This window comes from Crocuta crocuta, unplaced genomic scaffold, assembly GCF_008692635.1.
Source record: "Crocuta crocuta isolate KB4526 unplaced genomic scaffold, BGI_CrCroc_1.0 scaffold650, whole genome shotgun sequence".
Lineage (NCBI taxonomy): Eukaryota > Metazoa > Chordata > Mammalia > Carnivora > Hyaenidae > Crocuta > Crocuta crocuta.
In genome coordinates, this window is record NW_027532882.1 from 441,240 (window position 1) to 457,656 (window position 16,417).

At 54.9% G+C, this 16,417-nt stretch overlaps 1 protein-coding gene across 1 annotated transcript in view; it reads left to right on the forward strand.

The window, feature by feature from the left end:
• FBN3 (fibrillin 3) overlaps nucleotides 1-16,417 on the forward strand; it is a 56,346-nt gene that overhangs the window by 27,458 nt on the left and 12,471 nt on the right. The window contains 15 exon segments of the mRNA XM_077745666.1: nucleotides 737-862; nucleotides 4,297-4,422; nucleotides 4,813-4,962; nucleotides 7,285-7,356; nucleotides 10,182-10,307; nucleotides 10,538-10,663; nucleotides 11,000-11,125; nucleotides 11,472-11,588; nucleotides 12,836-12,964; nucleotides 13,709-13,828; nucleotides 14,570-14,695; nucleotides 15,438-15,590; nucleotides 15,735-15,800; nucleotides 16,000-16,125; nucleotides 16,239-16,358. Of these exon segments, the coding sequence (XP_077601792.1) occupies nucleotides 737-862; nucleotides 4,297-4,422; nucleotides 4,813-4,962; nucleotides 7,285-7,356; nucleotides 10,182-10,307; nucleotides 10,538-10,663; nucleotides 11,000-11,125; nucleotides 11,472-11,588; nucleotides 12,836-12,964; nucleotides 13,709-13,828; nucleotides 14,570-14,695; nucleotides 15,438-15,590; nucleotides 15,735-15,800; nucleotides 16,000-16,125; nucleotides 16,239-16,358 (1,809 nt within the window).

A 16,417-nucleotide genomic window follows, 5' to 3' on the forward strand; every position in this document is an offset into this window, starting at 1 on the left:
CCACCCACCCATCCATCCCTCCTCCATCCACACATGTATACTCCTCCATTCACTCATCTACTCATCTACCCACTCCCCATTCATAAATTCTCCATCCTTAATCCTTCCTCCTTCCCTTCCTTTCTCCCACTAGCCTCCCTCCCTCCCTTAATTCCTTCCTGTCTTCCATGCATACATACATCATCCATCTACTCACCCACCCACGCACCCATCCATCCATCCACTTATCCATTTTGTCATTGGCTCACTTCTTATTCAACCACCATTTTTTATATCCATCCATCCATTTTTTTTTTTTTTTTTTTTTTAAGAATAAGCTCTGTGGGGCTCGAACGCATGACTCCAAGATCAAGAGTCGCATGCTGTACTGATTGAGCCAGCCAGGCGCCCCTCATCCACATCCATCCTTTATGCCCAGGGGGTGATAAGATAGGAGAATTCTATCCAGACGGAACTATGTGATGGATGGGTAGGTGGATGGGTGGATGGGAGGCTGGAGTAGGAAATGAAGAGAAAGGGGGTGAATTCAGGGTGACATTGACTCCAGAGGGTCTAGGCGCAGCCTCCAGACGGACCCTGGCCCGAACCCTCCACATGGCCCAGGGCTCTCAGGTGTTCTCGAAGAAGCAGGACTGTCTCCTCCAGGGCCGAGGAGAGCCCCAGGCAGGGTGTGGGTGTCCCCCGAGGCCTCTGCTTGGGTTTAACAGCCAAGCACGGTCTCTTCACTTCCTGACAGACATCGATGAGTGCCAGGAGCTGCCCGGGCTGTGCCAGGGGGGCGCCTGTGGCAACACCTTCGGCAGCTTCCAGTGCGTGTGCCCACCCGGCTACCACCTCAATGAGGACACCCGCATCTGTGAGGGTGAGTGTGCGCCTTCCTCCCTGGCCTCGCCTCCTCCTCGGGTGCCGGGGCCTGAAATGCGTTCAGGGGCCCCACTCACCTGCCTTGCTGCCTGGGGGCCCATTAGGAGGGTGGGAAGCTTCATCGGAACCCCCAGCCTGCCCTCTGCTCTCTGCTGCCACCCTTTCACTTCCTGCCCGCTTGGATGGAAATGGCCTGGCTTTGCTATGGCAGCCACGTCCGTCCTCCTTTGGGCAAAAGCTGACCAAAGCCGCAGAGCTGAGAGCGCGTGGGCGGGGTGGGGGGTGGGTGCAGACCCAGGAGGAGTAGCCACATTGTTCCTCCAAGCAGCTGTCTCCTCGCTTCCCTCCGTGGGGCATCATAGTAACGACCAGCAGGTAACCGGTGTTTGTGACTGTGTGTCGCCCTGCGCTGAGCACCTTCAGTTGTTATTTGTTCAGTCACCACAACAGCCCCATGATGGGGATGTTCCTTTCAGGAGCCCATTTTTCGGATGCAGAAACTAAGGCGCAGGGAGATTGAGTTGACTTGTCCAGAGGCACCAACTAGTAAGTGAGGGAAACCCAGCCATTCTGGTCCTTGAGACTGAGCTCTTCCAATGGAGTATATTAAGTCAGTCCATCCACCCACCCACCCATCCATCCATCTGCCATCCATCCATCTATCTAATCCATCCATCTATCCATCCATCCATCCATCCATTCATCCATCCTTCCCTCTATCCACCATCTACCTATGCATCTATCCATCCATCCATCCATCCATCCATTCATCCCTCTATCTATCCACCTATTTATCCATTCATCACTCTATCCACCCACCATCCTCCTATCCATCCGTCTATCCATCCATCCATCCTTCCTTCTATCTGTCCACCCATCCACCTATCCATTCATCCATCCACCCACCCAACTATCCATCCATCTTTCCATCCACCAATTCATTCTTTCTTTCCCTTTCAACAATATTAATTGAACACCTACCTGTAGCCAAACTCCAACACCAGCACACAAGGAAAGATGATGTATCTTTTCCTCGGAGCAGCGCTGTTTAGAAACTGAAGGAAATAGGGAGGAAAGGAAGAGATCCAAGATCAAAACACCAACTTCCATTGTACGTGGAAGTGGAAGCTGTCGCACCAGAATCAGAACCTAAATGCTTGAAAGATGTTTTATTCCTCTCTGCCTCCCCCATCTCTTGGGATAGCAAGGAAGAAAGAGAAAGGTCCTGGGCGCCTGAGTGGCTCAGTCGGTTAACTGTCAGGTCACGATCTCATGGTCCGTGAGTTCGAGCCCCACGTCATGCTCTGTGCTCACAGCTTGGAGCCTGGAGCCTGCTTCCGATTCTGTGGCTTCCTCTCTGCCCCTCCCCCCTTGCACTCTGTCTCTCTTTCTCTCTTTCAGAAGTAAATAAACATTTAAAAAAAGAAAGAAAAAGAGAAGACCCGTTAACAAATAAAGGTCACACAGGGCAGGGAGCCTTTAACCTGAGCGCTGACCTTGGATGTGCAGCCTTGAGGGCTAGGGGGTGCACTGGGGGGCTGCAGTCCTATGCGGCAGCACAGACCCCTATTCCCCAAAGGGCCCACACTTGGCTTAAGGCTTTGCTGCCGCCATCTTGAAATTCTTCATGTGTCTCGAACAAGGAGCCCCAGTGTTCATTTTCCACTGAGCAAACCCTGTAGCTGGTCCTTGTCAAATGGTTTGTCTCACTCCTGGAATCACTGGGTTGTATGGTGATTCTATTGACTATTCTGTTTTGTTCGAGTAACTGCCAAATGGTTTTCTGCGGTGGCTACAGCACTTTACATTCTCATGTACAAGGGCCCCAGTTTCTCCGCATCCTCACCAACACTGGTATTTTCATTGCTCAAAGTTCTACGGTCCAGTGGGTGTGAAGTGGCATCTCGTTGTGGTTCTGATTTGCATTTCCCTGCTGACTAAGGAGCATCTTTTCCTGTGCTTCTTGGTCATTTATGTATCTTTGGAGTAGTGCCTGTTCATGTCTTCTGCCCATTTTTAAATGGGAGTTGTTTGTCCTTTTTTTGTTGTTGAGTTGTGAGAACTCTTTATATGTTCTAGATATAAGACCCTTATCAGATATAGTTTGCAAATAGCTTCTCCCATTTTGTAGTCGTTTTTTTTGCTTTCTTGATGGTGTCCTTTGATGCACAACAGGCATTGATTCCGATGAAACCAAATTTATGGGTTTTTTTTTCTTCTGTAGCTGTGTTTTAGTGTCCTGTAAGAATCCATTGTCAAATACAAGGTCATTAAAATTTACCCCATGTCATTTTTTTTATGTTTATTTATTTTTGAGGGTGAGACAGAGTGCAAGTGGGGGAGGGACAGAGAGAGAGGGAGACACAGAATCCAAAGCGGCTCTAGGCTCCAAGCTCTTAGCACAGAGCCCAATGCAGGGCTCGAACCCATGAACTGCAAGATCATGACCTGAGCTAAAGTCGTATGCTTAACTGACTGAGCCATCCATGCGCCCATGTAAGCAGAATTTTTTAAATTTATTTAAGTAATCTCTAACCCAGTGTGGGGCTCAAACTCACAACCCCAAGATCAAGAGTCTCACACTCTTCTGATTGAGCCAGACAGGCACTCGTAGAAGCAGAATTTTTAAGTTTCCGTGTTTGATTGCTCACTGGCAGGGTACAGAATACAGCTGATATTTGTGTATTGGTCCTATATTCCACAATTATGCTGACCTCACTTATTAGCTCTAACAGTTTTTATTTTGTGGATTTTTAATAATATTTTATTTTTAAGTGGGGTACTTGGGTGGCTCAGTCACTTGAGCCTCCGACTTTGGCTCGGGCCACGATCTCACCGTTGGGGGATTTGAGCCCCACTTCGGGCTCTCTGCTGTCAGGAAGAGCTCACTTCTGATCCTCTGTCCCCCTCTCTGTGTGCCTCCCCCATTTGTGCTCTCTCTCCCCCTGGCTCTCTTCCACGCTCACATGCTCTCTCGCTGTCTCTCTTTCTAAAAAAAATAAAAGTGGGGCACCTGGGTGGCTCAGTCGGTTAAACATCCGACTTCGGCTCAGGTCATGATCTCATGGTTCATGGGTTCGAGCCCCGCATCGGGCTCTGTGCTGACAGCTAGCTCAGAGCCTGGAGCCTGTTTCAGATTCTGTATCTCTCTCTCTCTGACCCTCCCCTGCTCATGCTGTCTCTCTCTCAGAAATAAGTAAAACATTAAAACAAAAAAGAATGTAGCAATCAAAAATAAATAAAAAAAATAAAAGTGAGATCATAGTAAGCTGCTTTTTTTTTTCACTTAACACTATGTCGGATCTTTCCATGTCACTAAAATGCCTGTGCCTTTCAAGCTAATCTTGAACCCGATAATGAAGCGGCTCCACCAGGCCTGGGGTTGGGAGTTCTCCCGACCACTCCTAGAGGCTGCCCGCCCCTCCCCTGCAGACATCGACGAGTGCTCGGCACACCCGGGCATCTGCAGCCCCGGTACCTGCTACAACGCCCTGGGGAACTACACCTGTGTCTGCCCTGCGGAGTACCTGCAAGTCAACGGTGGCAACAATTGCATGGGTACGATGTGTGATGACTGGGGAGATGGGCAGTTGTGGGAAAAGCACTTAGGTGTGGGAGGGAGTTCTAAGAGTCTCCAAACCTTAGAAGAGTGTGGAGAGCTGTGTGTAGGGGAGTAGAGAGAGGGAGGGTCAGTGTATTTGAGTTGCTGGTCAGTAGCGGAGAACAAGATGTGGGATTGGGGGGTCCAGGGCTGTCATGAATGGTTGTCCAGGTTGTGCACTGTCCAAGAAAATCTAAAATGTAAAAGGCATCCCATGTGTGTTGGGGGAGAGGCATCAAGCCAGTGCTTTTCAAATGGATCCATGAGTGAGTTCCCAGCCGTCTGGCTCTTTCTTCCTCTCTCTTGGCTATCTTTTACCATCACTTCTCTTCTTAACCCAACTGCAGACATGAGGAAGAGCATCTGCTTCCGGCACTATAACGGCACGTGTGGGAATGAACTGGCCTTTAACGTGACGCGGAAGATATGCTGCTGCTCATACAACATCGGCCGGGCCTGGAACAGACCCTGCGAGGCCTGCCCCACCCCTGGCAGCTGTGAGTGCTCCCTGCGCCTCCTCCTCCCCTCCCCCACCTCGTTTCCAGCTCGGTCCTTTTTAGTGCAGTGTTTAAGGAGGCACACCTTAATTGGGGCGCCCAGATTAGCTTTCATCCTACCTTGTTCTGGTGAGGCCTAAGGAGTTGAAAATATGTCCTAGTTGACGTACAGAAAGCATCAGTCTTAGGGCGGGTGAAGCATCCTTCCTTCTACGTGCAGATTTGGGGGTTCAAAATGGATCCGTGAAGCTTATGTTTTGAGCCCTCGAAGACTCACAGACTATTTTGGGGGGAGGCTCAGTGAGTACTGGGGCCAGGGACCCAGGGGCCCCATGAAGGCGCAGGCCCAGGGAAGCTCTGGGGAGAGCTGCTGAAACACTCTTTGGGATGAAGAAGGGTGTTCCGGGCAGGGAACAGCATGAGCAAAGGCCTGGGGGCAGAACTGAGCAGCAGATCATGCTGGCAGCTGGAAAGAGAGCTGGTAGAATGTTCTAGCCGCCAGCCCAGGTATCAGAGCCACAGGAATGGGGCAGCGATTGAAAGTGGACAATGAGGACGCTCCAGTGTGCTGTGGGCTGAACGTGTCTGCCCCACCACCAGCTCATACGGTGAAGGCCTGGTCCCCAGTGTGGTGCTGTTGGGAGAGGCCTTGGGGAGGGTTAGGAGACCCCCTGAGGGGGGCGGAGGCCCTTCCGAGGAGACGCGTGTGGGAGACCATCTCCACCGCGACGGCGAAGCAGGCAAACAGCCATCTCTGAACCAGGGGACGGCTCCCCCAGACGCCGAGTCTGCAGGCGCCTTGGACTCCCAGCCCCTAGAACCGTGGGAAGTCCATTCCTGCTGTTTGAGCCACCCACCGGCCTGTGGGATGTCGTGAGAGCTGTGCAGGCTGACGGAGACTGTTAGTTTCCTTGGGCCGTGGCCACAAATTACCACCAGTTTGGTGGCTTAAAAAAAAACCGGAAGTTAATTTTCTCCCAGTTCTAAAGACTAAAAAGAAGCCAGAGGCCAAGGGGGCAGCGAGGCCGTGCCCCCTCCAAGGCTCTAGGTTAGGATCCTTCTTGGCTACCTCCAGCTTCTGGTGGCTCCAGGCATCCTTTGTGCTCCTGGCTTGGAGCTCCGTCCCCAATCCCTGCTTTCATCTTCACGTGGCTGCTTATCCCCGAATGCCTGCATGTCTCCCCGTTTCTTGTAAGGACACTGGTTGTTGCATTCAGGGCCCCCCTAACCCAGGGTGTCCTCTCTGCTCCGGACTGCATCCACAAACTGTTTCCCCAGACGGTCACACTCAGAGGTTCTGGGTGGACGTGAGCTTGGGCGGCCGAGGGTGTCCATTCCGTGCAGGGCAATGGAGAGGGGATCACTATTGGGCATTTCTGGGTGGTGGGCCTGTTCTGGGCTTTGGGAAGCAAGACCAGGGCAGACCCCGGCTGCGCAGCCTGGGAGGGAGCCGCAAACGGCCAGCTCTGGTCAGGAGACTGCCGAGACAGATCAGATGGCACCCTCAGTGTGAGCGCTGGGACCTAGGCACCTGCTCGGTCTCGTGCACGGGAGCCTGAGGTGCAAGTGGAATGAGATGAGCAGCCAATGACGCAGGTAGAAGGCCGAGCGATGGCCAGGACAGGGCCCTGGGGAAAGGTGGCAAGGTGCCACTTGCCTAAATACCTGTCCGCGTCCACGTGGGGGGCCCCGGAGACACCTGCCCTCCCTGGGGATTGCAGTCTGGGAGGCGGCCTGGCGCATTGCCAACGGGATGTGACCAGAGGGTGAGCTGCCCTGGGGGAGCCAAGGGCGAGCCATCAGTGTCTGTGGTGGGGCGGGGCGGGGGGTACACCCCAAGGGAGCCTTCCCTGCGGGCTGCCCTGAGTCCTCAAGGCTGGAGTGGGCTTTGCTGGGGAACAGCAAAGGGAACAGCATGTGCAGAGTTCCCGCGTGGGATGGCTGGATGGGGGATGAATGATGGATGGTGGAGAGCGGGGCCTCCCCAGACGTGTAATGAAATCAGCGTGATGGGAGCNGAGTCTACCTATTCCGGCGAGGGCAGCGGGGTGTGGTCGGCGGCACTCTCACAGGGAGGAGATAAGAGAGGTCGCATCTCTGCGTCTCTGTGTCGGAAGATCACGGCGCGCAGGTAGACAGAAGGCTGCTCGGCTGCTGGCTGGGGAAAGCGGCTGCGAGGCTGAGGCTAGTTATCAGCGGCCAGATGGGGGCGGGGCTGCGAGGCCTGGGGGACGCGGTGGGCGGGGCGTCGGGAAGGAGAGGGCGTGTCCTTCCTGGGCGCCCGCAGCCCCAGCACCCTCCGCCCTGCCCTCCTTTGCCCAGTGGACTACCGGATCCTGTGCGGAAGCCAGGCCCCCGGCTTCGTCATTGACATCCACACGGGGAAGCCCGTCGGTGAGTGCTGTGTCCCCTGATTGTAGCCTCCAGGCCCCTCTGTCCCCAGGGCCCTGACCTGTCCCTTCCATCGCCCCCCCGCCCGATGCCCACACTTCTGCCTTCCCAGACCAGGCCAGGAGTCCTGTCCCCAGACAGCTCCCTTTATTTAAAAAAAAAAAAAGTAAGAGCTTTTTTATTAAGTTATTATTCATTTTTGAAAATCCTGATAACATATATGTAACATGAAATTTACCATCTTAACCATTTTTAACTGTCCAGTTCAGTGGCATCAAACACACACACTGTCAGACAACCATCCCCGCCATCCATCTCCAGAACCTTCCATCTCCCCAGACGGAGACTCTGTCCCCATGAAGCACAGACTCCCCCTCGCCCCGCCCCACCCCCGGCTCCCACCAGCTACTCTGCCTCTGTGGATGGAACCCCTCTTGGGACACCCTGTGGGTGGGGTCACGCAGGACATGTCCTTTTGTGACTGGCTTCTGTCACTGCGCAGTGTCCTCAGGGTCCATCCATGTGGTGTCAGGTGTCAGAATGCCCTTCCTTTCTAAGCCAAACAAGATTTTGTGCAATTTAACCCCTGAAGTGCCCTGTCTCAGCTTGTGATGTGGAACAGATGAACCCATTTCCGGTGGTGTTCATCCCAGGATGTGTCTCCTTATTTTTAAACAGCCGGGGCACGGCAGATAAGCCGTACTTCCCCAGCAGTTAACCACGTCAAACCTAAGTCTCCTTCACTCTCCCAGGGTGCCCATGCTGTATGCCCCAAGGATTTCTAGATCCTTCTTCGTGCATTTCGGTATACATAGAGGTCCCCATTGAAAATGCACAGCATTGTTGGGGCGCCTGGGTGGCTTAGTCGGTTAAGCGTCCGACTTTCGCTTAGGTCATGATCTCGCGGTTCGTGGGTTCGAGCCCCACGTCGGGCTCTGTGCTGACTGCCAGCTCAGAGCCTGGAGCCTGTTTCAGAGTCTGTGTCTCCCTCTCTCTCTGACCCTCCCCTGTTCACGCTGTCTCTCTCTATCCTAGAAATAAAATAAAAATATTTAAAAAAAAAAAAAGAAAGAAAATGCACAGCATTGTTTTCTGGGGAAAACAATGAAATTTTCTAATTTTAGAATTCCCTGCCTGTTGGTTTGCAACTCACTTTTCGCCGGCCACCAACAAGCTGTGAACACCCAGGCAGGGGACTGCATGCAGTGCCCCCTCTTGTCCCACGTGTGACACGCCCCAGGTCACCAGCCCAGTCCCCCGTGGACAGGCACTTAGGCTGTTTCTGGATTCCCTTTTTATACAGTTGACACTTGAATAACACGAACATTTGGAGCACAGAACCCCATGCAGTTGAATATCCACCTATAAATTTTGATGCCCCGCCCTCCCCCCCCAACTTAACAAGTAGTCTGCTGGTGACCAGAAGGCTTACCAATAAGGTAAACGGTAGCTTAACACATGTTTTGTATGTTGTAGGTATTGTATATCGCATTCTTACAATAAAATAAGCCACAGTCAAGAAAATGTTACAGGATAACTATAAGGAGGGGCGCCTGGGGGGCTCAGTCCGTTGAGCGTCTGACTTCGGCTCAGGTCATGATCTCACGGTTCGTGGGTTCGAGCCCTGCATTGGGCTCTGTGCTGACAGCTCAGAGCCTACTTTAGACCCTCTGTCCCCATCTCTCTGCCCCTCCCCAATTTGTACTCGCTAAAAATAAATAAACATTTAAAAAAAAAGAAAGAAAACTGTAAGGAAAACACATTTACAGCACTGTATTATATTTATACAAAAAATAAATACACACAGCTAAGTGGCCCCTTGCAGTCTGAACGTGCGCTGTTTAAGCATCGGCTGTATAGATAACAGTTTTATTGGGATATAACTCACATATCATACGCCTTGCCCAGCTTAAGTACAATTCAGTGGTTTTCCAGGTCTTCACAGAGCTGTGCTGCCATCACCACTAAATTAGAATATTTTCTTTTCTTTTGTTAATGTTTATCCATTTATTTTGAGGTCGAGGAGGGACAGAGAGGGAGAGAGAGAATCCCAAGCAGGCTCTGCACTGTCAGCACAGAGCCTGACATGGGGCTCGAACTCACGAACCCTGCAATCAGGACCTGAGCCCAAACCAAGACTGGGCACTTAACCGACTGAGCCACCCAGGTGCCACTAAGTTAGAACATTTTCATCACGCAAAAAGACACCTAGTCCCCGTGAGCAGACACCCCCCCCCCATTCTGTCCTCAGCCAGCCCCTGGCCACCCCTTTTCTACTTTCTGTGCCTATGGATTTGCTCTTCCCGGCATTTCTCATCTATGGGATTGTAGAGTGTCTGTCCCTGCATCTGGTTTCTCCCACTGAGCATTGTGCACTCGAGGCTCGCCCACACGTAGCGTGTCAATGTTTCACCCCTTTTTAAGGCTGAGTTATGTTCTGCCCCGTGGATGGACGTGGTTCGTTATCCATTCTTCTGCTGACGCCTCTGGTTTCTTGCTCAACATCATCCCAGGACCCCGCCCCCCCCCTTCCTGCTCTCACAGGGGCCACTTGACCCCGGCAGACTGCTGGTGGCAGAGGCAGGCTTCCTGGGCCGCAGCGATCATGTTTTCAGTTGAGAGATGCTACCCCCCCTCCATCTGCTCTTTGCCTTTCGTCCTGCCTCCTGGTCTCTTTCTGGCGCCAGAAAGACTTCAGCTGCCACTGGATTTTTCCAGTGTGCTTGTTTGTGGCCACCCCTCCTCCCAGACTGCATGGCCCCTTGGCCCAGGGTCCCCAGGTACTCCCGGGGCCTGGGCTGCCCCTGACGGCTGACGCCCCTCCCCAGACATCGACGAGTGTGGGGAGATCCCCGCCATCTGTGCCGATGGCATCTGCATCAACCAGATCGGGAGCTTCCGCTGCGAGTGCCCCGCGGGCTTCAGCTACAACGGCGCGCTGCTGGCCTGCGAAGGTGCCGCCTGCCCTGCGTCCCCAGCCCTGGGTGGGAGGCAGGTCCCCCGCCCCAGGCTCCCTGGACGAGAGTCACTTAAGCTAATCCCTTCCGGGGTGGGGGGCTCCATCCCTCATAACCACTCTCCACTTCCGGAGAGATTCCCCGCTCTGCTCCAAAGCCCGGGCGGGGGTTGGGGTTGGCAGCTGGCCGGGAAGCCTCCCGCACTCCTGCCCCTTGGTCTTCCGCAGACGTGGACGAGTGTGCCAGTGGGGAGAGCCCCTGCCGGCAGAATGCCGACTGCGTCAACATCCCCGGCAGCTACCGCTGCAAGTGCGCCCGAGGCTACAAGCTGTCGCCAAGCGGGGCTTGCGTGGGTGAGCACGGACCCCAGCAGCATGCAAAGCCAGCCTCTGGCCCCTGTGGCGCGCAGGGCGTGGCTCCATCCGGGCCTTTCTCGCCTGTGCCCCGGGGTGGCGGGGATGCCACGCTCCTGTTTGGAGGGCTTGGGAGGGTGGGTGGGAGCACGCGCTGGCAGCAGCTTGAATGGGGGGCTTCCAGTTAGGTTCTGGCTTCCCCATCACGGAGCCCAAGGGCTCAGCCAGCACTGTGTGTGTGTGTGTGTGTGCGCGCGCGCGCGTGCGTGCGTGCACTCGCGCGTGCGCGCATGGGGGTGGGGTTCTGGGGACACCACACTCCTTGCCCTCCCCCAGGACGGAACGAGTGCCGGGAGATTCCAAACATCTGTAGCCATGGCGACTGCGTGGACACGGAGGGCAGCTACACTTGCCTGTGTCACCGCGGCTTCCAGGCCTCAGCCGACCAGACCCTGTGCACGGGTGAGCACCCCTTCCTGTTCCCTCCCGGAGAGCCGGGCTGCCAGGCCAGAGGGGCCTTGCCTGTGAGGGCAGTGCTTTCATCCATCTGGTTCTCACACAGACCCAGGTTTGAGTCCTGGCACTTAGGACCTTGGCCAAATGACCGTTATTCACTTCCCATTTGCAGAATGGGAGTGATAATTAGTTTCAGGGGCAGTTTCCAGCCATCACCCCCAGGGATCACTGCCCATCCATCTGGACAGGGCTGGGTGCAGGGGAGGCGGGCTGGGTCCAGCCGGGCCCTCGGTCCCTGAGCTGCTCCTTGCCCCGGATGAGCTGGGCGGGGCTGGGGGCTTTGCTCTGCCAGATGTGGACGAGTGTGACCAGCAGCCGTGCGGAAATGGGACCTGCAAGAACGTTGTTGGCTCCTACCGCTGCCTCTGCTACCCTGGCTTCGTGGCAACACACAGCGGAGACTGCGTGGGTGAGCCACGGGGGCTGGCGGGCAGGCGTCAATGCTCTGCTCTGAAAAGCGTGTCCTTGGCTTGAGGGCGCCCCTCTGAAACAATAAAGGGTCTGGCCCCAGGAAAAATGATTCAACAAGATTTCCCACACCGTTGCAATGGTCAGGTGTCAGGGGGTCTCTTGCTAGAGCTTATGGTCAGGTTGATGGCAGCAGATGGACCGTAGAGGGGACAGCACAGACGTGGGTGATGTGATGCTTCCAGTTAAGTGCAGTGGTTAAAAGCACACGTTCCGAAGTCAGGCAACATGGATTCAAATCCCAGCTTTGCCACCTGCCAGCTGTGTGACCCCAGATGAGTCATTTTACCTTTTACCTCTCTGGGGCTTCAGTTTCCTCTTTTGCAAAAATGAGATAAATAGTAGTACCTACCTATGTTAACATTAGACCAAATAGATGGTAATAACAAGGAATGTTATCAGAGATGTAAAGAGATATCATTTAAAGAGGCCAATTCCCTGAAAAGACATAATAACTGTAAATACATATGCATCTAACAACAGAGCTTCAAAACATATGAAGTAAAAAATGACAGAGCTGAAAAAGAAATAGACCCACAGTTATAGTTGGAGACTTCATCACTTCTCCCTCAGTAAGAGAGAGAACAAATAGAAAATCAGTAAGGATAGGGAAGACCTGAACAACACTGTCAATCACCGAGACCTGGTCGGGATTTGTAGAACATTCCAGAACATACATCCTTTTCAAGTGCACATGGACATTTACCAGTAAAGCCCATATTCTGGGCCATAAAACAAACCTCAGAAAATTAAAAAGACTTGAAGTCACACAAAGTAGGTCCTCAGAATGTAAGGGAAGTAAATTAGAAACCAGTCACAGAAAGACATCCAGGAAAATCCCCAAATATTTGGAATTTAAACAGTATATTCCTAAAGAATCCAGAGACCAAAGAAGAAATCATAAGGGAAGTCAGAAAATATTTTTGAATTAAGTGGAGATGAAAACAACAAAATTTGTGGAGTTCAGCTAATGCAGTAGCCAGAGGCAAATTCATAGCATTCAGTGCTTGGACTAAAAAATACTGCTGTCTGTCTCACTGGATAGTTGGATATACAGAGCTTAGCACATGAGCACATGATAAGTTGAAGTCCCTGCCATCAACTTAATTTCCTTGTGGACAGAAGTGTAAGGGAGGCTCAGAGTCCCAGGACTATGAGTGACCCTGCCTGCCCATATCCCCTCTGCAGATATGGATGAGTGCACCACCCTGGCAGGCCAGGTGTGCCGATTTGGCCAGTGCCTCAACACAGCCGGCTCCTTCCACTGCCTTTGCCAAGATGGCTTCGAGCTCACAGCCGACGGGAAGAACTGCATGGGTGAGTCTCGCCTTGGAGTGGGGAGCCATCTCCACCAGCCCCTGCTCCAAGTTTACCTGTCGTTCATACCTCCAAGCAATGATGGTTCCATTTCATAATCATGCACTTATTTTAAGGTATAAAAGGAAATACAACTAGCATGTCATAGCCATGTTTTCACAGGGTTTGTGGTTTAGGGTAAGGCTGTCTTAAAAACCTTAGTTTTCAGGGTGCCTGGGCGGCTCAGTTGATTAAGCATCCAACTCTTGGTTTCAGCTCTGGCCATGATCTCGCGGTTCGTGTATTTGAGCCCCGTGTCGGGCTCCACACTGAAAGCACAGAGCCTGCTTGGGATTCTCTCTCTCCCTTTCTGCTCCTCCCCTGCTTGCACTCTCTGTCTCACTCTCAAAATAAATAAACTTAAAAAAAATTTTTTTTAAACCCTAACTTTTCTGAAGTAAAGAATGGCTGAGGTGGTACATGGATTACACGAAACCTTGAAAAGGGGTCTGTAAATGGCTTAAGATTAGGGACCTTGTTCCTTCCCTTGGAAATCACGTGGCTTCACCTATAACCCCCACTTCAGGACCCAGAATGTCCTTCCCAGGCCATCTCTGTTTTCCTGGTCTCAACCCTTCCCCTGGATCCAGAAAGACCTGTTCTAGGGCCCTTGGCCATCATACAGTCACCGTAGATGCCGGTCCCAGTCCCAAGCGAGCCCCTGTCACAGGATGGTGCCGGGACCCCTCCCCTTCATCTCCCCAGACACCAATGAGTGTTTCAGCCTCGCGGGAACCTGCCTGCCGGGCACTTGCCACAACCTCGAGGGCTCCTTCCGCTGCATCTGTCCCCCTGGCTTCCAGGTGCAGGACGACCACTGTGTCGGTGAGTGTCTCCCTGGGCCTCTGTTTTCCCATCTCTAAAATGGGAATGCCAGCTGGGGTCGTGGTGAGGGTGGAGGTGTACTCAGCACAGCACCCGACCCAGCTCTGTACACAATAACTGTTATGAGGTTCATTTTGGATGCTTGGCTCGGGTTCTCTCTCTGGGACCCACAGACTTCTTCACCGATCCTGTAAAATGGGCATGGGTGTGGGGCTGCAGGGCACAGAGAACACCTCACTCTCGATGGGTGGGGGTCAGAGACCTGTCTGGCCAGAGGTCCCCCTGTGTAAGTCCCTGTCTGCGTGACTTGGTACCGAGTCAGCAAATCTGGACCAGTCTGGCCTAAGCAGATGGGCTAGCCCGGTACAGAGCGGACCAGCCTAGATCAGTCTGGCCTCCCTCCTCTGATGTATTCTCTCTGGGCTCCCCTAGCTAGCGTGAGCTAGCCTCATCCCGCGTGAGCTAAGTTTATCCAGTCTCGGTTAGCTTCGCACAAAGCTAGTCACTGAAGATGAACTTTTCCTGACCATGACCCCTATCCTGGGGATACCTTCTAGAAAAGGCTCCTCCCCCACCCCCAACACAGCCCAGCTAGTGCTCTGGCTCATACTGAGTGGGGAGGGCCCCTGTTGGACGTCTGTCGGTCCCAGACCCTCCCGGTGGGGCCCCCACTCTGTCCGCCACCCCTCCCCCCCAGAGCTGAGGCTGCCCCCCACCCAGCTCATGTCCCTGCCCCTTCAGACATCGACGAGTGCTTGGAGGAACCCAACCTCTGCCTCTTTGGCACCTGCACCAACAGCGCCGGGAGTTTCCAGTGCCTCTGCCCACCTGGCTTTGTCCTCTCTGACAACGGGCACCGCTGCTTTGGTGAGTCTTTGCTTCTGTCTTTGAGAAGAGGTGAAAGGGCGACAAGAGTCGGGACACCCAGGAAAAAGGAGCTGTGGTTTCCTGCGGGTATCGCCAGGACCTCTAGAGGTGCTTCCCGGCCTTGGCGGGGTTAGTCTCGTCCAAACAGCTTCTGAGCAGACAAGGCACTTGCACCCAGGGCTGTCCTGCCCCAGTCTGGCCTCACCCCGCCTCCTGGGCTCCGGCTGCCCTCCGCCAGCTGGCTTCATCGGAGCTGGGCCAGCTTCAGCCAGCCGAGCCAGACACCCCTGCTCAGGATAGGGGCAGCAGAGCAGAGGGCGGGGCACTCCACTCAGTGTTTGTTGTTCAGACCCCAACGTGCCCTTGAGGACTTCTCAGGCCGATGAGAGTCCGGGGCTGCTGGTGGTGGTGGGGTCCGTGGCAATGATGGGAGTCTCAGGTCCCAGGGCCTTTGGCCCCCCCTGGAATCACTTGCTTCCCTCTCCGGGAGGGGTGGGGGTGTTGCTGCAAGGGCTTCCCACGGCTCCAGCGGAAGCCCCCCGGGCTGGCCCTCCTCGGCCTGGTGGGGGTCACATGCCCATCTCGGAGCCAATCACCGCAATGGGGAGTGGGGCCTGGAGGGCTCTGATTGGCTGCTCAGTAGGGTCAGGGCCCCCGGTGTTCGGGGACCGGGGCGACAATCCAGGCACTACTGATGACCTTTCAAATGTTTCCCGGGGGGGGGGGGCGGTCACCCCCACAGACACGCGGCAGAGTTTCTGCTTCACCCACTTTGAGGCCGGGAAGTGCTCTGTGCCCAAAGCTTTCAACACCACCAAGGCCCGGTGCTGCTGCAGCCAGAAGCCCGGCGAGGGCTGGGGCTACCCCTGCGAGCTGTGTCCCCAGGAGGGCAGTGGTGAGCGCCCTGCGCTGTCGCGCCTCCCCTGAGACGCCTGCCCGCCCACACCTGTGTGGTTTCCTACACACGCTGCGGGGGAGGGGCGGCCCTGGCGGCTGCAGCGGCCCCCGACCCTCACCCCCTTCTCCGCTTGGTGTCCAGCTGCCTTTCAGGAGCTCTGCCCCTTCGGCCACGGGGCGGTCCCAGGCCCGGATGACTCCCGGGAAGGTGAGCCCCTCGCCCACGTGCTAAGGGCCCCTCCCCGGCGCCTCGCCCTGTGTGGGCTCTGCCTGGCCCCCGTTCCCAAGCCTCAGGCGCCCTCCTTGTCCGGGTGGCCCTGGACCGCAGGGGCGTGGAGGGGAGGAAGGGACCCCGAGTGTGGCTGGGGCGGGACCGAGGCCGTGGCCGCCACCCCTGCCGCCCGCAGACGTGAACGAGTGTGCGGAGAGCCCCGGCGTCTGCACTAACGGCCTTTGCGTCAACACCGACGGGTCCTTCCGCTGCGAGTGTCCCTTCGGCTACAGCCTGGACTTCACCGGCGTCCGCTGTGCGGGTGANGGCCAGGCCCGTCAGTCGGCGGCACTCGGGGGGAGCGGACCCGATAATATTGAGACAGCGAGGCCGCGAGGCTCTCCGCAGGCCCTGATCACCCTTCCCCTACCCCAGACGTAGACGAGTGCGCCGTCGGGCACCCCTGTGGCAAAGGCACCTGCACTAACGTCATCGGAGGCTTCGAATGTGCCTGCGCCGACGGCTTTGAGCCTGGCCCCATGATGACCTGTGAGGGTACGACCCTGGCTGCTCCTGGGCTGTGTGGCAGGGGCGGGGATCCCGCAGGCGGACTT